The 23,383-nt window shown below is 55.2% G+C and overlaps 5 protein-coding genes across 5 annotated transcripts; 4 read left to right on the top strand and 1 right to left on the bottom strand.

Moving 5' to 3' along the window:
* Positions 1–31: 31 nt before the first annotated feature.
* Positions 32–4,286, top strand: G647_01128 (uncharacterized protein; the record flags this gene model as incomplete). The annotated part of the gene is made up of 2 exons (XM_008724529.1): positions 32–1,051; positions 1,179–4,286. 2 exons carry the CDS (start codon positions 32–34, stop codon positions 4,284–4,286), a joined length of 4,128 nt encoding a protein of 1,375 aa, XP_008722751.1.
* Positions 4,287–5,399: 1,113 nt separating this feature from the next.
* On the top strand, positions 5,400–7,085 carry G647_01127 (uncharacterized protein; the record flags this gene model as incomplete). Its single annotated transcript, XM_008724528.1, has 2 exons — positions 5,400–5,528; positions 5,958–7,085. 2 exons carry the CDS (start codon positions 5,400–5,402, stop codon positions 7,083–7,085), a joined length of 1,257 nt encoding a protein of 418 aa, XP_008722750.1.
* Positions 7,086–10,158: 3,073 nt separating this feature from the next.
* On the top strand, positions 10,159–12,345 carry G647_01126 (uncharacterized protein; the record flags this gene model as incomplete). Its single annotated transcript, XM_008724527.1, has 1 exon — positions 10,159–12,345. The coding sequence occupies one exon, from the start codon at positions 10,159–10,161 to the stop codon at positions 12,343–12,345; it is 2,187 nt and encodes a 728-aa protein (XP_008722749.1).
* A 1,250-nt stretch (positions 12,346–13,595) lies between these two features.
* On the top strand, positions 13,596–15,592 carry G647_01125 (uncharacterized protein; the record flags this gene model as incomplete). The annotated part of the gene is made up of 2 exons (XM_008724526.1): positions 13,596–13,805; positions 13,868–15,592. The coding sequence occupies 2 exons, from the start codon at positions 13,596–13,598 to the stop codon at positions 15,590–15,592; spliced, it is 1,935 nt and encodes a 644-aa protein (XP_008722748.1).
* A 4,858-nt stretch (positions 15,593–20,450) lies between these two features.
* On the bottom strand, positions 20,451–21,851 carry G647_01124 (uncharacterized protein; the record flags this gene model as incomplete). The annotated part of the gene is made up of 3 exons (XM_008724525.1): positions 20,451–21,095; positions 21,147–21,371; positions 21,420–21,851. The coding sequence occupies 3 exons, from the start codon at positions 21,849–21,851 to the stop codon at positions 20,451–20,453; spliced, it is 1,302 nt and encodes a 433-aa protein (XP_008722747.1).
* Positions 21,852–23,383: the final 1,532 nt, after the last annotated feature.

Below are 23,383 nucleotides of genomic sequence, written 5' to 3'. Positions count from 1 at the left end.
AGGGTAGACACTACAGCCATATACAGCAGCAATGGCCGGCGCTGTCGCTACCGACAACGACCTCATTAACTTCGACATAATAGAATCGCATAAAGAAAACATCCAGTCCTTACCCGGCGGCCGGTCCGCGAAACAGCTGGCCTCGGTCCTCTCACCACTACCGTCAGGCAGATCAACGGGCGCAGACGCAGCACCCACATTGGAAGAGACAAAGATGCTCAACGATGCGATTCGACAAGAATACGAAATTGAACTGCAATCGATAGCAGACTCGGACGATCCGCTGGACATCTACGACCGCTATGTCAGATGGACGCTGAACTCTTATCCTTCCGCCCAAGCAACACCCCAATCACAACTCTTACCACTGCTCGAGCGCGCCACAAAAGCATTCCTTACATCCTCGCATTACAAGAACGACCCCCGTTATCTGAAGTTGTGGCTACACTATATCCGGCTCTTCTCAGATACGCCTCGGGAGACGTTTGCGTTCCTCGCGCGACATGGCATAGGCGAAGGGCTGGGTCTATTCTACGAGGAGTTTGCAGCCTGGTTGGAAGGCGTAGGGAGGTGGATGCAAGCAGACGAAGTGTACAAGCTAGGCATTGAGCGCGAAGCCAGACCGACGGAAAGACTGGTGCGCAAATACAATCACTTCCAGCAGCGGTTTGATGCAAGGACACGCAACGACAACGAGCCCAGTTCTCCAGCATTGCCCACTGTTCGACCGGCCCTGGCTGCCAAGATTGATCCCTTTGCCTCTGCTCATGCAAGTGAAGATCCACAAGCGGCTCAGCAAAGACGCGGTGCCCCCGGAGGCACTGCAGCACCCTCGCGTTCAGGCAAGCCAAAAATGGCCATCTTCTCAGATGCAACAGATGTTCAGCAACCTCCTCCGACTGCCAGCGGTGCCAAAGGATGGGATAGCATTGGATCTGTCAAGGAGCGCAAGAAGGAGAACACCATCGAAGCTCGACCGTGGGCAGGGGAGAAGCTGAAGGTCGGCGGCAAGGTGGGGACCGTACCAAAAATGGAGGTGTTCAAGGATCCGGTATGATTGATCTTTCTGTGTGCCTAGACTCAGACAATCCTATTTCCCAATCCCAATTTCCTTGCCCTTCTGCTTCGTATCTATCGTATCCGTTTGACTAGAAAGCGACTGACCTGTTCCCTTGTAGGCATCCGCAGTGCCAGCTGAACAGTTCAAGCAATCGTCGTCCAGGCTAGAAATGAAGCACGCCAGCCTGGTGGTCAATCCACGAACCGGCCGAGCAGAACGAGTATTTGTGAACTTGGAAGCTGTCTACCCGCCTGATAGTAACATTGAGTTCAGCTTTGAAGAACTTCGAGCTATGTCACGAGGCTGGGCACTGAAAGCTCGGAGGCCACAGAGAGAGTTGTCTCCTCTGAACCCAGCAACTGGCAACCCAACCGCAAAATCCAGATCAAAAGTCACAAAGTCCCAGGAGCCAGCAGACATTGAGAATCTCACCCACTCGTTTCAACACAAGGCTGATCTGAACAAGCAGCCAGACTCGAGCTTCAGCGTTTGTGATGTGTCCACACAGTCAATGGTCGGTATGCCCGAGGCTGATTCCCGAGAATCTTCACAGCTGTTGAAGAAGGAGAGAAGACTCAAGGTCCGAGAGGTCAAGCAGGAAACTCAGACTGTCAAGACTCGATTGGATTCACCTTCTGGCCGGAAGCTGAAGAGAAAGCACAATCCATCGGCGGAACCAACAATGACCTTCCACTCCAAGGCTGCCACGAATGAGATCTATGACATGTTCAATCAGCCCCTACGTAAACCAACCGTAGCCAGAGACGATACTCAGAGCGGTGAGGACACTGAATTCGCCGACGACGATGGGTATAGCACCGCGGGCGAGAGTACAGGAACTGGGCGGGTCTCCGCGCCCGGCAGTGAATTCGGTGACGATACCTTGGCTTCCATCCGCAGAGGACACCCACAGAGTCAAAGCCAATCTGAGAGTGTCTCTTCTTGGTCCGAATTCTCTGTCAGCAAGGACATGCCGCGTCTTGCTGCCAGCGCCAAGGACAAAGCCTCTTCAGCCCGAACTGTGAGGAGACACAAACAAGAAGATCCATCTGACGAGATGTCGGAAAACGTCGACTCGTCCAGCCAGAATCCCACTCAGACTTCTGGGCTGGGAAGTGGTTTTGACACCCAAGCGATTGCTGCAATTGCCGGTGGTGATTTCGACGAGTTGGACACTAAGGCCATTGCCATGATGGCTGGCGATGTCGATGCCGATGTCGATGTCGCTGTCGCGGGCGTTGACGGTGAGGAAGCCAGTGCAGCTGTCGATGAGGATGTTAACGAGCAAGGCGTGACTCCAGACACCAACGAGGGCGCGGTCAAAACAGGACCACAGTGTGACGCCTCAGCCCGCAACGATGAGGCTCTAGTGACCCCGATCGACAGCGACTTTCCTGAGCAGGTCGAAATCCAGCACAAGCCTTGCTTCATCCCGCTGCCACCTATTGACTACGAGCCGACGCCTGCCCGACCATACCGTGACCCTGAGTTGGTGGCTCAGAACAAGCTGCCTTTCATGACACCTATTGCAGAACGCACCGAGTCCTCACTTGCCCCTTCCACCGTCTTCAGCGCTCCAGGATACTTCGATGCGAAGACGCCCAGCAGATCCAAGTATGACAGTCCGTCAAAGCTGGGAGTCGCAGATCTCCTCTTGAGCAGCCCACAGCAACAGGCATCGACCCCTACATCGGCATCTCCAGCGAAGAGAAAGCACAGTGAAGTTGGCACAACTGAGGACGAAGTGATCAGTTCTTCACCACACAAGAAACCCGTCAGCAAGTGTACTGAGCTGGAAGCCCCCTCTGCACTGTCGAAGGTTGACACAGACGCCGTTTTCAAGACTCCTGCTCCATTGTCGAAGACCCAAGCAACGACCCGATCACCACTCACCAATATCCGCAAAGGTCCCATCATACCAGACTTACAATGCAATCCATGTGTTGATGCCGTCCGCCAACAGATCTTGACGGCGGTCTATCCCCCGTTGTCAACTCAGAAGGGATTCTACGATCATTCCACAACCACGTCCGGTCGCTACGCAACTCTCAAGTCCTTTGCCGAAAAGCAAATGAAGGCGAAAGTGAAGGCCAGCCCACGAAAGAGTCAGAGCGAGAAGACACTTACCAAAGCTGTACCACCCGTCCTCAAGTTCGACGGCGCCACTCGAATCTACGCGGTCAAGCGAGAACTGGGAGAAGGGGCCTTTGCACCGGTGTATCTGGTGGATAGCTTCAATCCTGACGAAAGTCACGAGTCGGATGAGAATGATAAAGAAAACAAGAGCCCACCAACCTTTGACGGCATTGCTTCAGCCCGCGAAACCCTCGTAGCTGTGAAGACCGAATGTCCTCCTGGCACGCTCGTCTGGGAGTTCCATATCCTGCGCACAGTCAAGCAGCGTCTTGGATCTGCAGCTCGCACCATGCAGTCGATCGTCCGTGCTCATGAATGCCATCTCTACCGCGACGAAGCATTCATCGTTCTCCAATACAGTCCTCAAGGGACGTTACTCGACCTCATCAATGCTGCCCGCATCGACAATGCCAAAGCCGGAAAGCCAGCGGAGGGCGTCGATGAGGTTGTTGCCATGTGGCTCGCCGTTGAGCTTCTTCGGGTTCTTGAGGATCTCCATCGCGTTGGAATTCTTCATGGCGACCTGAAGGGCGACAATTGCCTGGTTCGATTCGACACCTCCGCCGACCTCACCGCTCCATACTGCCCCGAAGGCAATCACGGCTGGAACAGTAGAGGCATCAAATTGATTGATTTTGGACGAGGCATCGACACGCGCATGTTCAAGCCCAATGCACAATTCATCGCTGACTGGGATTCGTGCCCTCAGGACTGCGCTGAGATTCGCGAGTGTCGTCCCTGGAAATGGCAGATCGACTACCACGGCGTCGCGGGCATCATGCATTCGCTACTCTTTGGCAAGTACATCGACACTGTTCCCGTGCCTGGCAGCTCACTGGGCCCTGGGCAGAAGAAGGTGTGGAAGCTCAAAGAGAATTTCAAGCGCTACTGGGAGAAAGATGTCTGGGGAGACGTGTTCGCAACCCTCCTGAATCCCGGCTGTGTGGCTGACGGAGAGGAGATGCCGATTCAGAAGAATCTCCGGCGTGTGAGGGCGAGGATGGAAAAGTGGCTTGTTGAGGAAGGCGAGAGGGGCGGCCGCGACCTGAGAGGAAGCCTGAGAAAGATGGAGCGCTTGGTGTGCAAATGAATGACCCGGTCGGTCAGATTGTCATTCTTTCGACATGGCCGTCAGCATTGGATCAACGCACAGGAGAGGTGACAGTGCCGTTGGATGGCATGATTGGTGGTCTTTTTCTTTTCATCTTACAGCATCGTGCGGTTGGACATAACGACGAGCAAGCATGGTGTTGCGGCGTTGCGGCATCGTCATCATCAACTGGCGAATCCTCAGTCGATGTGGCTAGGTTATCTCTCGAGAGACATGAGTTTCGACAGGCAGAGACAAAGAGCAGCATCATGCTACGGTACTTCAGACTTGGATCAGGCATTCACTCTCCATTCTCCATTCTCCATTCTCCCTTCTCCATTCTCCCTTCTCCATTTTGAATTGTCGCTCACAATGCGGGGAGACTGCCGACTTCGGCTGCCCCCAAAACTTACAAGGCACTAAGTACAGAACCTCGTACAGTACCGGCAGCGAGTCGTGTGTGCAACAATTAAATTACTAAATCGCAATTGACATCACCGCATGCCCAGCGCCGAAGTCCTTGACGCTCATATCGTCGGTACCGCAAGTAACTTAAGTCAGCCTACTTTCATACCGAGCATGTCGAGTCCTCGATAAGGACGATCGGTTCATCCTCCGTCTCTCCCCCGTCGTTGATAGCGAGTCCGGTCTCTCTCCGTGCGGGAACATCGTCTGCGAAAAGTGGCAAGCAAGCAGCGTAGCGCACCACAGCACAGCACAGCACAGCACAGCACAGCACAACATGCAGTGCCAACAGTGCTGACATCGGTGTGAGTGACCGACCAACCGATTATCAACTGACCAGCCATATCGTCTACGCTGTCACTCTCGGCCCAGCACAGATCCTTGCCTTCTTCCCTCCTGCCTTCCCTCGGAATATCAGTCCGCAGCGCAACGCAGCGCGAGCAACAGGCGCAATATCATAGCCATTTCCTGTTCCTCCTCTAGACCGAGAATTTAAGAAATCCCCGTCGCTCGCCCGATCGATCGACAGCCCACAAGCAGTCGAGCCAACATTCCGATATACTCTACATCTCAAGATAATTGTCCAAGTCTTTTGTCTGCTGTCTGCAAATCTCACAAACCTCACACCTGGAAAGGTGATCGCACAACATGGGAGACGCGGGGCCTCCGTCGCCGGACCCGATCTTGCAGCAGGAAAGCGCTGTGCAAGTCGGAGGGGTGGGCGCGGATGAAGCGGCACCCTTGAGGGAGGTGAAGGTGTTGGTGACTGGGTTCGGGGTAGGTTCTTCATATTTTCCCTTTGTCATTCTCTTGAATTGCCATTCTGCTGGCGGCCTGGGTTTGCATGGTTTCAGAGATCGTGGTGCGATCAGCGAGCCGACTCGGCATCTTAAGAGGCGAGAGGCGGTATGAAGGACGGGGAGTGGGAAGGTGAACGAGTATGCGGAAACTGGGTCCACAGCACAGAACTGCAAGGCGCCTCGTTCTGCTGTACCACACGCAGGCGCATACACAGTACACACTTCCGCACATAATCGCATTTGGCGTTGGGAATCTGCAGCATACAGCATGGCTTGCTACAGCCTACGTCCTTGGCCGGCTCCGCAGTCTTGTCCTCCAGAATGGACGGATGGAAGACATTTTTCTTCATTCTACGCATCTCAGAGTCCAAAGGCGAAACCATGCTAACCACCATCCATTGCGCAGCCCTTCAAATCTTTCCTGATAAACCCGTCATGGCTGATCGCCTCGGCCCTCCCGGACGAGCTCTACCCTTCGCCTTCGTCGTCCACGGCCGCAAAATCCCCAGACTACAAAATCACACTGATAGTCCACCCATCTGCCGTCCGCGTCTCGTACTCGACGGTCTCCACGACGGTGCCGGCGCTGCTCTCCTCCCTGGACCCGGACTTCGTACTACACATCGGCATGGCCGGCGGGCGGGACTGCTACAGTCTAGAAACCCGCGCGCACCGAGACAACTACCGGATCAAAGACGTGGATGACGCGGACGGGCTGACGTGCGGCGAGCAGCGCTGGCGGAGGGAGAACGTCCCCGAGGTGCTGTACGTGGGGTGGGAGGAAGGCGACGTGTTGAGACGGTGGGAAGAGGGCGTGAAGAAGGGCTTGGCCGAACGGGGGTTCTTGGGCAAGGCCGAGATGGAGAGGGAGAGGGAAAGGGCAAAGGCGCCGACTAACCAGCAATCCCAGAACGGTCGCTTACCTGAACCTCCTTCTGTCTCTGCTTCTGCTTCTACTTCTGTATTCGGACTGCCGCCACGGGCCCACCACGCCTACGGGCCGGTCAATCTCATGTGGGGCACGAGTAATGTCCCCGCGAGCGCGACCAAGGCGGACGAACACAGACGGAAAGCGGTGGTCAAGCTGTCGGCCGACGCGGGCCGGTTTCTGTGCGAGTACGCCCTGTTTGAGAGCCTGAGTCGGAGGTGGCTGGACGCGAGGAGGGTGGAGGAAGATGAGACCAGAGATCCTGCTGTTGTTGCGGCGGCGGCGACGGCAGCAGCAGCAGCATCGTCATCAGCAGCAGCGTCGTCATCGGCATCCGCTTCCGCTTCCCCATCTTCTCCTGCCTCTTCTGCGCGACGAGAGCTCGCGCGAGAACGGCTGGGCAAAGTCGCGTTCCTGCATGTGCCGGGCTGGACGGGCGTCGAGGACATCAACCGCGGGGTCATGGTCGCGGAGGAAGCCATCCGCGCCCTTGTGGGGAGTTGGGAGGGGGGATATAGAAGGAATGGCAGGGTCGCTCAGGCCAAGGCCTACACGCAGCAGCATTCGGAGGAGAAGGGCCGGGTTGCCGCGAACTGGAAGGCTTGACGGGCGTGGACGAGGCCGAAATGTGGCAGGTCATGAAACGAGATGACTTGTTTTTCGATTGTGCTCTTTTCTTTTGCGGCCATGGGTGGGAATTATAGAGAGACGAAGCAGCTTCGGGTTATTATGGAGGTGATGTGATGGGACGGGATGTCACGAAGACTGGCATTTCAGAGCCTCTTGAACGACAGGTGGTACATAGACGAGCATAGCACGCTCCATTACGATTGCCAGCTGTTGCGACAGTCCGTGCCTCATTTTGACTGTTGTCTAGTTTGGGCCGTGTCCTGTCCTATCCTGTAGGACATCGAGCCCGAGCCCGGACGGACGGACGGTACGCGTAGTTTCCCGTGTATGGCGTGTCCGGAAATAGTATCCCATGCTCGAGTGCGGTAACCCCGGATCGCAGTCAGCTACGAGCTCAAGCTGAGACGGCCCACGGTTGGCTGGACTTCAGCAAGCACTGCTCCGTATCCGTACTTCGGATGCATACCGTGTAGACGGGAGTTCATCAAAACATTGCACTGTACATACTCGCAGTCAGCGAGGTGCCGACGCGTGGACGCACGTAAGTATTAGACTTTAGCTTCCTGTACCCCGTACTTCGGCTGTCGCAACGTCAAGCAAGGATGGATTCTCGTACTCGGACCCGTACCGAAGTGGGCGCTTGGAAAGCATGGCCCGTATCCTGCCAAAACTGCCAAACCATGAGCCAAGCAGAGTTGCGGACGTCGTGGATACAGCTGGATATGGTGAAGGCCGTGAGTCCAGTGCTGAACTGCTTGTGTGACCACGAAATCCGTTCATCCATCCGTCCACCCATCCATCTCAGCGCGTTTCCTGTTCTTCCTTGATGTACGTACTGACCAGGGATATGGCATGTTTTGACAGCTGCAGGTAGGGAGTGGTTCGATCGGGATTGATGACGGGAGGCAAGGGCAATGAGACATCTCAAACAAGGTTACTGTGCCGCTCTGTTATGAGGGTGAGAATGGTGTGAGTTCTTTGTCGCGACTGAACCCGAGGGAATAGACTCCACTATGCATTACTTGTACCTGTTTGCTCGAACGACGTGTTTGTTGCTCGTCGAAGAGTGCGTCGTGCGATGGCGGGACAGGGACAAGGTTTCGGGTGCTTCAAACATCGAAGTGTCGAATCGAATTGTTTTTCACGCTTCAATTGCGTCTTCTCCAAGAAAACTGACATGCCGAGCAGCTTGAAGGCCACCGGGATGCCCGATTAACTTTGCTGTCAAGATGGCGCTGTTTGTTGAACGAAGGTGAAAGATCCTTGTCATCAGCGGCTTCCGGTCCGTCAAAACGGAAGAAGCGTGGAGCTCGCCATTGAAGGTGGCGTCAGAGGTCTTTTAACGCCGCTGATTGGTCGCTATCGAGCCACTCAGGCGTCGTTGGCGCTCTGGCGTGTGTTTTTCGCGTCCGGTGAAACCTGGAGCTTGACGCGTCAATAATGGGGCTCCCAGCCGAGCACACGACCACAGCATGTAGTACCCGGCGTCTTCGACATTGAGGACCGAACAATCGGGGCAAGGGCTGTTACCAGACCGGCTATCTACTGAGCAGAGCGCGGAGGAAGTCAAAGGAGCTGGGCCAGCTGGACGGGCTGTCCATGTGGTCTCCTGACACTGGCAGACGGCCAGCATAAGAGCAACGCGCGAGTCTGTGCTCTGCATCACAGCGGTCGCTGCTGTGCGTCGGGCAGCTACAAGTTCACCGTAGGCATAGACGGACAAAGTGAAGCGGGCACTCACGAGCACAGCATGGAGCGGTAGACGATGGGTTAGTGGTGGTGGGTTGAGGACAAGCGCAGGCTTCGTGGATCGCTCCCTGCAGTAGCAGGAGGAAAGGAGCCGTCGCCGGGCGATTCATGTCGACATCTGATATCCACTTCGATGCAGCGTGCATGTAAGACAAACACTATCAAAGGCAGTCAGTCGACGTCTTCGAATGGTTCGGGCTCCCTGGTGAAAGCATCGTCGATTGTCGATTGTCGATTGCTTCCGGGCCTGCAGAACACAGCTGCAAGCTCGCTGAACACTGACGCAGGCGATGATGAACTTCCGAGGCCATCCATCCATCATATGTAAACCGCATTGCTGAAGAATTTCCCCTCACTTTCACTTCACTTCCACTTCACTTTCGGCTTCCTTGCTTCTGAGATTATTTCTTCTCTTCTTGTTTCGGCACTCACTTCTCCCGGCCGTTGGGAACCTCCTTGTTACTTCACACGACTTATCACACCTTCGAAGGCGGTGGGTGCCCTGCGATAGGCGCGCCACCCGGCCGGCGGTTCAAACGGGCACGAGCCCCCGTCCTTGGTGCCCCGTGACTCTCCACAGCGCTGGGACTTGGCCCAGGAGCCTGTGAGACCCTGAACCAGACAGCTGCACACCAACAGGGCCAGTCCCTCCTCCTCGCCCTCTTTACATCCACCTTTTTCCACCTCCAGTCTGTCCGCTTCCAACATTCCAATCCTCACTCCGAAACACTCACAATCCTCATCACGTCAACAACTTTGTAAACAAATCTTTGCCCAAGTGACCACATTTTCAACTGCCTCGCTACACTTGCTACCACTTCTCCCACGATCGTCGCCGTGGCCTTCTTCACATCTGCACCCTAGACTGACTACCCTGGTTCCTCCAATTTCTCCCAATTTTCCCAGCCACCGTCATTTTCTCAACTGCACTCGGCCTGGCTCGATCTTCCACCTGCGATCTGACGGCGTCGACAACCTGCGCGTCCAACACGTCTCTGCCGTCGCATTCAACCACGATTGAACCGAGTCGCGCACGCTCATCCTCCGATTCACGACAGACCGCTTCTCGTTTGCCAGCGCGACCAGCCAACAACAACGGCCGCGGCGGCTTCTCGGTCAACCGCAAGACAACCATGATCGCATAGCCGCATAGCCGCTTCCTGCACGCGTTCCGACGGCATGCTCCCGTAAACGCTCGGTATACCCAGAAGCCTGCAGAGATCGGGTCTGCGCGTTTGCTGTTCGTCCGCGTCGCTATCTTAGAACCACAATATACGAGTCGCACAACGCGTCGAGCGCGATGGCCGACCGAGAACTCTCCCCTACAATTCTAGCCTCATCGGCGCAACGCAAATCACAGATGTCGATAACGCTTCCTCGAAACTTCGCGCCCCTAGGACTCACCGCCGGCGACGACCCGAAGACTCCAGACCAGACTTTCGCAGAATTGAAGCTTCCTCCTCCACCGCACCACTCGACCTGTCGGTTGCGCCGGTCTCGCTTTGGAATGGACAACTTCCAATCGCGCAACAACGCGCTCCCTGCAACGCTGTTTGCTTCAGACATCCCATTCCCGTCGAGCTCGCCAAAAGACAACGATGTGGTGGACGCGGACATGGTTTTACCTTCCATTGAATTCCACCATCATCTGACCAGACCGTCATATACGCACCGCACGACAGATCCTACCCCCAGGGACAGACTCAGGCTCTCCGCTTTGGGAGACGCTCAATTGCCGCGTACACCGATCGCCCAAACCAAGGTAATTCCCACCGAGTATAAAAATGGTGCATGGGAAATGCGTCGGTCGGCGTCGGAATCCTCGTTTTCATCGTCCGATGATACATTCACCACTCGACCAACATCTTTTGATGGCAGTGCAACAAGCCCTGAAATCGAATGCGTCGACCCGTTTTCTCCGACCAAGGTCAATATCATTCCTGATACACCATCCAGGAAGAACAAAAAGCTGAGAATCAACACCTTCACGTCCAAAGCCAACGTCCAATGGAGTATTGAAATGGACAACCACTTGTTCAATATCTACCAGATGTACCTGGCCGACCCGACTGTCACTCCGTTCAAAACAGTCCCCGGCAGTATTCCCCCCACCGGCGTTTGCCATCGTGTTGCCCGAAGAGCCAAGGAAACGTGGTCGAAGGCGTCAAGGGTGTCTAAACCACTCATTCAGCGGTACAAGATGCGAAACATCATTGAGACCAGGAGCAATCTTAGAGACAGAACACCTGAGCCAAATGACTTCCTGCGAACGGACAATGATGCAAGGGGTTCTTGGCCGTCTGAATCAGCGACAAGAAAACGCCTGAAACAGCTCTGCAAGGAGAAATTCACCATCACGGCTCATTACCAGCGACTGCGTGAATCCAGAAGCCCGTCGCCCTTCCATGAGCAATTTCCCCGTCGACCACCGTCACGGCTTGCTCGGTCAGTTTCTGCCCAGGATGCAGCATCCACGACATATGCCACACGGGAACTGGGCATCTCTCTCGTCGCCAGCGGTGCAACTGCACCTCTAGCACAGCTAGTGACGGGCGACTCCCCTCCAAGTCAGCCGATGTCGGACGATTGGTTCAATACCCCAGTCAACAGCTCCTCTGGCCGCATGTCCATATTGACAAGTCCGGCCCTGGGGATCAATCCGGAGCCCGACAAATTGCAAGTCGCGAGCAACATCCCACGTCTAGCTTCACCTTTCAACTACAGCACCTGGAGTGGATCGAGTAACTCGAATAGCCATCACCGTCGTCATATCAGCCACAACCATTTTGAGACTGTTCATGCGACAGGGACCAGGTTGCTGTCGCCATTCAAGCTCGAACCGGAATTATCTCTGAACGTGAACAAGCGACGGGCCCAACACAATCTCGAAGATGAACTTAGCCCAAGCGGGAGCAACATTGAAAAGTTGAATGCGGAACTCAACAACCTCCCTACGCCTACGACATTCGTACCCGAGCCTCAGATCCGACCGGAGCTGGTATTCACCGGTGCCGGTGATCTGAATCAACGAAGAATCCGTGTCCGCAACAGGGGTGCGACAATGGGAGCTATGAACAATCGAGAGCACGTCGAACGTCTCTTCACTCCACCGATCACTCAGGCTCCAGATGGCGACGGCATTCCGCCCGTGCCGCCACTGCCTACCTCGTTGACTGCGTTGGCAAACTCCAATCTGCAAGGTAGACCTGCTGGTCTGGCGCCACCGGAGCCCGACCCGGCTCAGAAGCGTCTCGGCAGTCCATTTGAACTGGATCCCAACAAGCGGAGTTATCGAGCCAAAAACCCTCGCCATGTGCCAAGTCTGAGCGATCCTTTCATCAGCACGAGCGCGTTTGCAACGATGCCCAGTCATGGTCACGGCGCCATGAGCATTGGGGAGCGACTAGCGGGATTCAGTACCTTTCACCCCACTCACTTTCCGCGCCCGATTCCTGAGTATCGACCGAAGGATGATCCTTTCACCTGATGCACAAGGGCGGCCAGTGAGGGGTTCTCAATGGTGATGGATGGTACAAGGTGGAGGAGCACGGTTTTGCGTTCGTGGTTTATCTACTGGTTTGAACTATTCGCGATGGCGCTGGCAGGACAGGTTCTATGTGAATGATTGATTTCGAAAACATGACTAGGCCGCACCACAGAAGATCAACAGGCTTGATGACCGACGTGTTTGAACATACAGATGGGGCCTCCCAGCATGACGAATGGTGGCAATACTCGGTGAAGGGGGGGAGGCGCTGCACTAACGTGGTTTCTATCAATGTATTCTACCATTGCACAAATTGAGTCCCTTGGCTGGAGGATTGCCTCGCCCCATGCAGACGGCCGGCGAGTCGTCCTGGGGAGATTTGGAAATGTGCTTCGGCATCACGAGATGATGAATTTTGACCTATGAGCAGAAGACAGCAGACAGAACCAGTGCCGTGTGTCCTTGATGCCAATCCTTCAAGCTTGCCCTAATGCCAGGTTGTACGTTGCCTTGTGGAGCTGATGGCAGAAATACAGGTTGTTTTGCGCTGTCGCAAGGCGTTAGTGACTGGCAGCCCTACGTCACTCGCCTGGCGACACCCCGAGCTGAGGTTGGCAAGACTGTCCGGAGTATAGGTACGTATACAGAAGTGCTCGACGACGAGGGGGACGGGACCCGCTGCTCCACAGCTGCCCGCAGCATTCTGAGTACCGAGTAGGGAGTAGCACAGTGTGCTGCTGTAGCTGCCCACACGAACACTACTGGTTTAGGCTAGTTACGCCCTGCGATGGGCCCTGGTTAACCGGATCACTGGCTCGTACCAAGTCGCAAAGTCACCGTACTGGGTACAATAGATATGTCAGCCGTCTCTCGTGCTGATGCAGTATCACGCCGCCCTGTCTCGACCTCCCTAGCAGCCACCCTTCTCCGTAGGGAGGCTGGCATCGCCCGGTGAGCTGCCCCTTCAGGGACAGTGCCCCGCCGACGCTTGCCGTGCTGTGCAGGAAGCAAGATTCCCTAGCTGCATGACGGTCGCCACGATGACTAAGTTCTTTGATCATCGTCAGCCATTGGTGGGTGGGGGCGACGAGGAGGAGGCATTTGGCCGTCACTAACACTGACCGTACAATACCACGCAGTGGGACCGGCCACAGCCTGGCGAGACGACGAGGGCCGATACTTCTCCCAAGACTACATGAGGAGACCCCGGGGACCTCAATGGGACGCACTTTGCTGCCGCCATCGCGGGTATGGCGACCTCCAAGCCCGTGCTGTTCATGGACGCGAAGACTCCTGTCAACTTCCGAGGCAAACGACAACGGCAGGAAGTGCGCGCTCTAGCCTTGCGTGCAGCCTCCTTCTCCCGACCGAACAGGAAGAAGAAGAACCCCAAGGGCCGTGAGGATTCAGCATCCTCATCACGCCGGCAGCGGTGTCCGTTGCAAGGGACGCTGCCCACAGTATGTGAAGCTGAACAAAAATCCAGTCTGTGGCAGGGACCTTTCTAACACACATTGCGCAGGACGCGACCCAGCCGTCAGATCAGAGAGTTCGACACTGCTGCTTCTGTGGCCGACCTCTGGAACCAAGTCCGAAGGACCTCTGCCTCGTGTCTGGCAACGTCCAGCCCGCCGCGCCATGGCATCAGATATGTAGAGGACATTCTCCTGCAGACGCCTCGACGTCTGTTGTAGCACGTCTTCATATACGCGGACCTCGGCCGGACACAGCGTGCGACCCCTTCGACTCCACGCCCCTTGCAATCACAGCCGACGATCACGACGTCTTGAACTATATCAAATCATTCACCTTTGCTGTCAACTGGCCTGACGAGCTCGAAGCTTGTCGTGAAGGTCACAGCCTGTACAATGCTCATCTATTGATGTACAGGAGGTACTTCACCCACCCAGCCCCCATGAGCGGACTCCTCTCGTACGCCTACAATCTTATGGCCCTTGCACAGCCGGAGAGGGCAGCATACCATCGACAGATATCCATGAAGTACTCGCTGCAGTGCTTCAAGTTCCTGCGAGACTTGATCGACACGTTGGACAACTCAGATGAGCAGCTGATGGTCATCGTGCAGACGATCTTCCCCCTCGCGATCGCTGAATACTCGGAGTCCATCCGGATGGGCGGTGACCGGAGCCTACAGCATCGAGGTGCGCTGCTGCGTCTGATTCAGCTCTTGGGCGGCCCGCAACGACTCCCCTTGGTGTACAGGGAACTCTTTGTGAACTTCTTTGCCAAATCCGCCATCGTGAGAGACACAGCCACCGAGATCGATCCCGCAGCATGGGATCCCGGTCCATGGCAAGGGCAGCTCAGCGATACTGTCCCTTCTCTGTCATCTGAACTGAGTCCGCCCAGCAAGCCCATGGCCGACACTTCTGATAGCCTGTCGGAGATCCTGGCGGGTCTGCGCGAACTGGCGGCCGTCGCGAATATAAAACGGCGCGGCAGGTGGTCAGATGACGATCACTTGAGCCCTGTCTTCCGTTGGACCTATCTGCGCAGCATGGCCTTGAAGATGCGGCTGTGGAACTTCCTCCACCCACCCGGATGGCGATCATTATCAGACTCTTTGGGCTCAGACACCAAACCCCACCACCAAATCTTCCACTATCAATCCGTTGAGGACTATACACGGGTATCACGGGAGTTCTGTCTGTGTCTTGCAGCACAACTGTTCATCTACCTCAGTCTGGAGACCTGCCCCGTCAGGCATCCAACGTACTCTGCGCCCACTCAATATGCAGACATGCTGGAACGGAGCGAGATCCTCGACACGCTGCTTTTTGGGTACGCCGAAGGATGCGGGACGATCAGATCTCTGGGGGTATGCGGCCTGGATGCCACAACCATGGGAGAGGAACAAGGGCAAGCCCAAGCACGGGATCTTTTGTGGATCGTGGCAATTGGGGCGTGTTTCGAAGAGGACGCGTCTAGACAAATGCCTCACAATCTGATTCCCGGGTTGGCCCCGACGGCCAAGGCAGCTGGTTTTTGGGATGAGAAAGAATGGAAGGTTCCCCTGTGTGTGGACGACGGAGATGACAGTGGCAGCGGCAGCACACATCAAACGGCACGGTGGTGCTTCTCTCTGCATTTTGGAGGACTGGCCAGACGGCTTGGGTATCTACAGTTCACTCATGTCAAGGAGCTGTTCTCCCGGAGTTACGTCTACGATGAAATGATCATGGAGGAGACCTTGAACAGATTGTTCGCTGTCGGTCTGTCTACTTGAGATGGGATGATTGCGGAGGGATTCTCGATCCCGCTGGCGAGGCAGTGCTTTGGTGTTTGCGATATTTATTGGTGTTATGTGCCTGTCCACCACCACCTCATACAGCTCGGTGAGGTAGACTAGAATGTGAGCATGGAAAATGCTGCCTGCTGTCGTGTGCTACAAGATGCGAGGAGACAGATCTACCAAGGGAGATTGCTTGTGACTTGCGACTGTTGCACTGGGGTTTTGTAGATGCATCTGAGAAGAATCATGCTCACCCCGAGGCGGCCATGTACTTGAAGCTGGTCATACTCAATGAGTTCATGCCTCCATGAAGCCGTAGAAGGCACTCTCGCCTGCTACTGCAAGGTCATCGAATCTTCCGTCCACGTCACCCACCACGAGAGATCAAAGTCTGACAATGCAGTGCACCCTCTACGCTGCGACTCCCACCAGGTTGTCGACTACACACGACCCATAAGTCATGGCTTCCCGGCGAGAATAGCTCAGTCCACCGCGGCCTCGCATTCAGCCTGTACCGACCCCGTGGCAACTGCCGAGAAGATCCTCAAAGTTCCCATCATCCTCCCTGGCAGAGCAAGCCGGTAAATGAATGACCCTGACTTCGAGCACGGCTATTTTCTCACGCTGCACCACCGCCAACCCACATTGGTGAGCGTGGGTTGCGGCCCTGATTTGATCTCAGCACTGGATTCCGCCGTCGATACAAAGCCAATAGTCTCAATCGGTTCCGCGAGCAAGATGCTCAGACACCCTGGCATGAGCATGGCGTTACGCATCTTACAAGGCCTGACGGATACAAGGCAGCTCATACCTACCTAGGTACAGTCGTAGGATGAGCAGCGCTGTTCATCTACCACCGACTCGCCGAGGATGAGGCCGTCACAGCCGAACAGCCCATGCATTTGTCGGCCCTATCCACAACAGCATAAAAAGCATAACAGTACATAGGACGACCGTCATCCCCACAAGCGGGTCTATGGGCTGTCGGCTATCTGCACTCTGCTGACACCCTCTCCACCCCGTTAAGCCCGGTCAGTCGATGACTGTAACTACTGTACGCCCGAGCCATGCTGACTTCCGCCATCGAAACGTCCTCAGACTTGGCTCTGTCGGTGTCGCCGCTTTCGGCTATCGACATCGGACCACCTCATTTCGTCCCAACGAGAGAATCGACCGCTATTATTGACTAATACATCGACTTTGAGCCTTTCCTGTGAGCACGAGACGCAAGTCGCACTACCCCAGTAGACTTCCTCTCCTTGGGGCCGATCCACGCCAGCGCCCGTACCTCCAGGTTGAAACCAGGTCCTCAATGGGAGCTCAAGGTTGTAACGAGGTCTTGGCTTCCAAGTTGTGCCATCCTCGAAGGACGAAATGGAAAAATGCCTATCCACCGACATCACTCTGCTCATCTCGTTCTGCGGAGTCCCCATGATGACTTGCTTACCTCCGGCTCAGGGAGTGACCGGTGGCTCTTCAAGCTTTGAAAGACTGTCCCACAGATCTCCGTGGCGTACGATGCCTCTCCAAGGGGAGGACACGACACCGAATACACTGTCCGTGGTCCAGTCCCTTCCCGTCGTCTATACTCGGAATTGCCAGCCGCCCAGTTTTGCGAAGTTGGAATAGTCGTCTGTTTTTGCCTGACCGATTGCGCGATACATATTCCCTGTCTTCGGGACCTTGTCTCTTGTTGTCCTTGTGGAAGCCTTCCATGCAGATCTCTTCGCCTTCTCGCGCCAAATTCACGTCCAGGACGACCGGGGTTAGAGTCGAATGCTGATCTCCCTTGCTTTCAGCTGGATCAAAGCAAGTGACTTTGGGATATAATAAAGTGGTATGGCAAAGCTGAGTGCGGACATGGAAGAGCTACTCGCAGACTCAAGGAAGATATAAGTACACCCTCCTGTTTGTCCGCCACCTCACTTGCCTCAACGCCTACAAGTGATTGTCTCGCCGAACAAGTCCCTCCAGCATGACGGGGTCTGATTGCGAACTCAGTCATGTCACGCCGTGTGAGTGGGCGGTATCTCGGTGGAGATGGCGCAGGACAGCCATGTCTGAAAGGGACCGAGATCGTTGAGCAGGACTTTGCACGCGCCAAACGACCATTCCCATGCTTGGAAGTAGCATCCCCGGTTTCTCGAGGCGACTCGTGTTCGCGAGATTTAGCACAACAATACCCGGACAGGTACAGTATTCTCTGAGCTCCTCAATGCGCTAGAGGCTATGCTACCCCAGACGATCAGCTGGCTGGAGGCACTAAAAGTAACAGTTCACCCATCGAAGATCTGATTCTTCGATCACAGCTCATGGAGGGACTCTGTCTGCCTGCCTACATACATTCCTGATATTCGATCAGGAGGAACCACGCATGTCGTCTACCTTGTGTTTGAGGCAGGCGTTGCAAGATTCCAGTCTAACACACTTGGTCTGCAGCAAATCAGCCAGACAGCCAGACAGCCAGACAGCCAGACAGCCAGACATCTAGGCCACCCTTAGGGACGACTCAGCCAAAGGTAACTTCATCAAGCAGCATCAGACATGCCAAACCTTTAGCGCAGGAACACCACGCTTGATATACACCGCATCGACGGCCTAGTGGCAATGTTTCCTCTCAAAGACGAGCAATGATCTAATCGATTGAATAAAATGTGACGATATGCGGCATTCAGGTTCCCGCCGTCGCTCGGATGCTCTACCACCAACGCGCCAGCAGCACCGTCAGCCAGACCGTAAGCCACCACTCCATCTACCCATCAGAAAACACAACACCTTCATTCCCGTTCTGCTCTCCCGGTTGCCCTCCCGGTCTGCAACAAACGTCGTAGCGACACACGGAGTGAGTCTCCAATAAGTGCTGCGCCAGAATCACCGTGTACTTACCTGCTTACATTTGTACCTCCATCGCTCGCACGCGAAACCCCATTCTCCCTCCCCTCGTCAGCACCGATCCAAATCCCCACGCCCTCTATCCCTCCCGTGGGACAAAACTCGTCGTTCGCAACAGCGACCCAGGCTTCCACTCTGACTTGGACTGGAACTGGGACTGGGACTGTCTCCGGGACTAAGCCTAGAACTCCCTGGTCACACGATGCAGAGACCTGTACGTCCTCGTCGCGCGACCCATAGACCTGTCCCCGCTCTTCTCGCCCGGTAGAAGCCTCAACATCAACCTCACCCTTAGCATCAACCTCAAGCTCCTCCCCTCGCAAGACCGAGGACTCAACCTCAACCTCAACCTCCACGACCTCCCCTCGCAAGACCGAGAACTCAATCTCAGCCCTACCCACGACGCGAACCGTGTGCTCGGCGTCCCCAGGGAAGGTAACGCAAGTTTGTGATGCGCATCTCTCGACCTCACCCCCCGAACGCAGACAAGTCCAGCCATAGATGCCCGTGAGGAAGGGTTGTCTCACGAGGGCGCCCCGCCCAGGGGACACGCAGACGGGGAATTTCCGCGGCGCGGTCTTTAGGCCTGTGTAGTTGAGGTGGAATGCCACGTGGGCGTTTGGCGCACTGGGACAGGGGGCGGTAGGACAGGGGGCGGTGGGAGCGGGGACTGAGATACTTGGTGAGATTGTAGGTCTGGTAGTAGTCATGCCAGAGGTGAGGGTGGAGGAGGAGGATAAGATGGCGGCGGGTGTTTTGGTGAACTGTTCGAGAGTGGGGGCGGCAGCGCGGGTTATGGCGTGAGAGGGCGGAAAAAAGTGGAAGATGAGATGATTGAGAAGTCGTCGTCCGTGTCGGTTTCGGTGTTGATGTTGTCGGTATGTGCGTAGGTGAGGGTGTAGGCTAGGGTGATGGTGATGGCGAGGGTGAGAGTGAGGGTGACGGAGAGTCTGGAAGATGAGATGATTGAGGAGTTGTCGTCGGTTTCGGTTTCGGTGCTGGTGTTGGTGTTGGTGTCGGAGTGTGCGTGGGTGAAAGTGTAGGCCTGGGTGAAGGTGTAGGCTTGGTCGAGGGTGAGGGGAGGTTATGTGTGTATGTGTATGTGTATGTGTATGTATATGTGCATGTGTACGCGTAGATATCTTGTCCATAGTTACAGTATGTTGTCGACTCTGCGACCGTGCTCTATCCTTGTAGAGTCTCCCAAATCGTGCTCTATATCAATAGATAGATAACATACAACAACCAGCGAGATAGACCATTGAGTTATTTACTATATATAGTTGGTTAGGACCATCTCTGAGCGATTCCCCAGAGGAAAAAGGCAAGACGGTAGCCGCGATTTTATATCACTGCAAGTCCCCGTTCGCATAGAGGTCGAATAGCAGCCACGCGAGCCCATCGGGCGACGGCCGTTTTGCAAGCTCGAGTGTAACGTCCATGGGGGGGATTCAATCTTTGAGTCATTCATCCGCGGGATACATTGACTAGTCGAATCACTCATTCACTCACTCACTCACTCGCTCACTCGTTAGTCGGGATGTAAATACGTTACGGAGTACACCGGTAGTGACTTGGCGAGCAAACAATTAACACTCCAAACAAGTGTGTGTGTCACGAACTATGCGTCCTTCGTTTGGACACCCCAGTCAGTAAGAGGTCAATGATCCGCATCCTGCAGCTTAGCAACCTCGATACAGTTGTGACGGCCACATCTCTGATAGGCAGGTGAGGCTGATATCAGGACGACGGAGAAAGAGACCCAGGCAGGTCGAATTACCACAGCTGGGACGCGGAAACTGACAGGATGGATCACGATGAGCAAAAGAAGGATCACGACGCACACAGAATCTCATCATGAACGAGCTGACAGCCTATACCTGAGATATGTACGGCTTGAGCTCACTGTTGATGACCCTCGCTCTGTCGACCACCCTCACCCACAGTCAACCACCCTCGCTCACAAATCGGACATTCCAGACCTTCCTGACCGGGCCGCCCGAACGAGCTCAAGCAAGCTATTCGCAGCCTCGCCCTTGACAACACTACTGGTGAGAGCACGTGGCCGGAGCTTGTTCCCCTGAATCATCTCGTTCTCACCGGCGTCGCGTTCAAGATCGCAAATTACAGAGCTGGATGAATGTTCGGGCGTTCTCGGTTCCGCCAATCGCGGTGACTCTTCAGCAGCCTCTCGCGGATAGTCGTCTACAGGACGAAGAGGCGGACTACTGGGAAGCTCCTCCCGTTCGGTCTCCGTACCTTTGCTTTCGGCGAGGGTGCTATCTTCATCATTCCACCTGGCAGAGAACGCGGTGGGTGCGATTTTCGGTATGGGCAATGTCGAAAGAGCGCGCACAGCGGGTCTAGGACCCGACGTCGCTCGGGCGCGCGCCAGAGCAACTCGAGACTCGGGAGATATGGCGGTGGTTTCACTGCAGTCTGGTCGTACGGTCGACGAGGACCGTGGGGACGACGACATCGCGGGTAAGCTGGGCGAGGAAGATCGAGCGTTTGGCACCTGCAGTCGTGCAAGCGGAGTTGTGATCTGGTTGGTTTGTATCTTGTAGAAGGCGAGCTGTAATCGCGTGCGCAGGGCCTCTGCTCTCTGGGGTCATGTTAGTACATAGTGGCCGCCATTCGAGCACGACTTGTCTACCTCGAGCATCATCTCTTTCCTCGCATCCTCCTTGGCAGCGGCGACCTGGACAGACACGTCCAGCTCCTCAATCATTTGCATGTTGTCGTCCTCTTGGGAGGAGCGGTTGTTGTCAAAGTCGATCAAGCTTGACATGCTGAGGCTGACCTGAGATGCTTCTTTAACCAGGTTTGGACGCAGAGGCGGCACGAGCTGGGACGTGTTTTGCGTCAAGCTGACGGCGTGCTAGATGCATGGTCAACAATCATTCTCGGGCCTGAGTGACAGACCTACCATGGTGTCCAATGTCTGTTGACTGGGCTCTTCGTGTATGTGAAACTCGGCCTCGACCTGGGATGGTTCTTCGTGCGAGTCACTGAAGGAGGCGAAGGATGTGTTCAGAGTCGATTTGCTCCAAGTCATCGATGGCTGCGCACTGTGCTCGATCTCAGACAGCGCATCGCTCTGCATCTCCGTGACCTGCGACAGAGTGTGCACACTGATTGCTTCCTGCGAGTCGGCCTGTGCAGATTCATATACCTCTTGCAGTTTGCGTTTCTGACCGGCTCGAGGACTAGTGAGAGGCGACCTGGCTGGGGAATCCCTTCGCGAAACAGGGTCGGCAGCCTGTAGCCCTCGACACGACGGCTTTGAGAGTTGTTGTAGAGGCGCGTTGGGGTCTTTTGGCCCGAGGACGCGTCTGGTGGGGGAGGCCGCGGTGGTCATGTCGGACGAGACAGGATCCGAGCTATAAGCAAAGGAGATTTCAGAGATTGATTATGGCGATAGGAGACACCAGAGCACAAAGCAACAGACAGAATACCAGTTGTGGTGGTCGCGTTGAAAGTAACGAGGCACGCAATAACATGGAATGAAATGCAGGTGCAAAGGCCCGAAGATCAACCAAGCGTCAATCTTCGGGCTCAGACCTTCGGGCCATGCCACGCTTGGAGCGCGCCCAATTGGCCGCGTTGGTTTTAACGTTGGGGCCCTGCAGGTTTTAGCAAATCGCGTTAAGTGGAGCTGATCCGGGGAAGCTCTCAGCTCGCCTACGAGGCTCGCCGAGGGTGCGTACTGGGTGCAGTGAGCTTCATGCCGAGATCAGCAATAGTCGGGCAAATTGCGTATTCATTGACGCGAGAGCTGTTCAGGATGGTAGCATTAACTAAGCAATGTTATATGATATCGCAGGACCCCCACAGCAAGATGCGCGGTCATGAGTGACTGCTCTTGTCCAGCACCCCTGAGACACGCAGCCTCGCCAGTGAGCCCATTGCTTCAAGCACTGCGACCTGCCTGTCCACGACAATATTGCTGAGATTTCAGCATCAATCACCTCGTTAGTTACCGGCAGTACCCGTCCACAAGCGCACTGGCGGCTGATTAACACGACTTAACCGTACTTGAAATACCCATGCCTAGACTTGAGACAGTGGATTGTGCGCCCGGATGTTGGGTAAGGATCAATTGCCAAGTAGTCGCGAGGGTAGTCTGCGGATGCAGCTTGGTCCCGCCATGAAGCATGAGATCGGACGAAAGCTTTAGTGGTGATAGCGTACTGACCCATGAAGAGTGCAGAGTAGATGGCTGTAAGCAGGAGAGCAGTATGTCTTTCTGGAGCCATGCGTGTTTGCTCTGAAAGTTGATGTGCGGATTGCTACACCAGGTATTCCTTCCATTCGTCACCCGCAAAATCGATGCCCTCATCCTGCATATGGCGACCCAATTCTCCGTTCAATTACAGGAAATCCTCCTATTTGTCCGCGCAGTCTTGTCGGTTTTCTGGAATGAACCAGTTTTGGCTCATCTATGCGTGCGGAAGGGCGCCTTCAGCAAGCTCGTCATATCTCCCACCGTGCTGTAGGAAGATGTATGCTTGCATGAGGCCGTGTAAGGAGGACTCCATATGCCATCTGTATCGTAGTGCAAGGGAACGGGGAATTGCTCCGAGGTACAAGCACCCAGGACAATGATGTCTTCTGCCCATTCATCCTCTCCTGAGTTCAGGACGCTTTGTCGAGCATGGTCAACAGCGCACTGGGAGATTTCTGCCCAAATCACCGATGATTAAACACTCACTGCGCTTGCCTCCATCAGTGTTCATAACTCGATGGACTCATGACAATCGACAAGAGAGGATGAATGGGCGATAGCACTTTGCCCCTCGAAAGACTCCCAGCTGGAATCTGTGCTGGCTCTCGCACTCTGATTCATCTACATGGCGGACAACCAGTGATGAATACGACAAGGGCATGATC

The sequence above is a fragment of the Cladophialophora carrionii genome, assembly GCF_000365165.1.
Source record: "Cladophialophora carrionii CBS 160.54 unplaced genomic scaffold supercont1.1, whole genome shotgun sequence".
In the NCBI taxonomy this organism is placed as follows: domain Eukaryota; kingdom Fungi; phylum Ascomycota; class Eurotiomycetes; order Chaetothyriales; family Herpotrichiellaceae; genus Cladophialophora; species Cladophialophora carrionii.
Note: the sequence above shows the minus strand (reverse complement) of the source record. Positions and strands in the feature narration are given on the sequence as shown.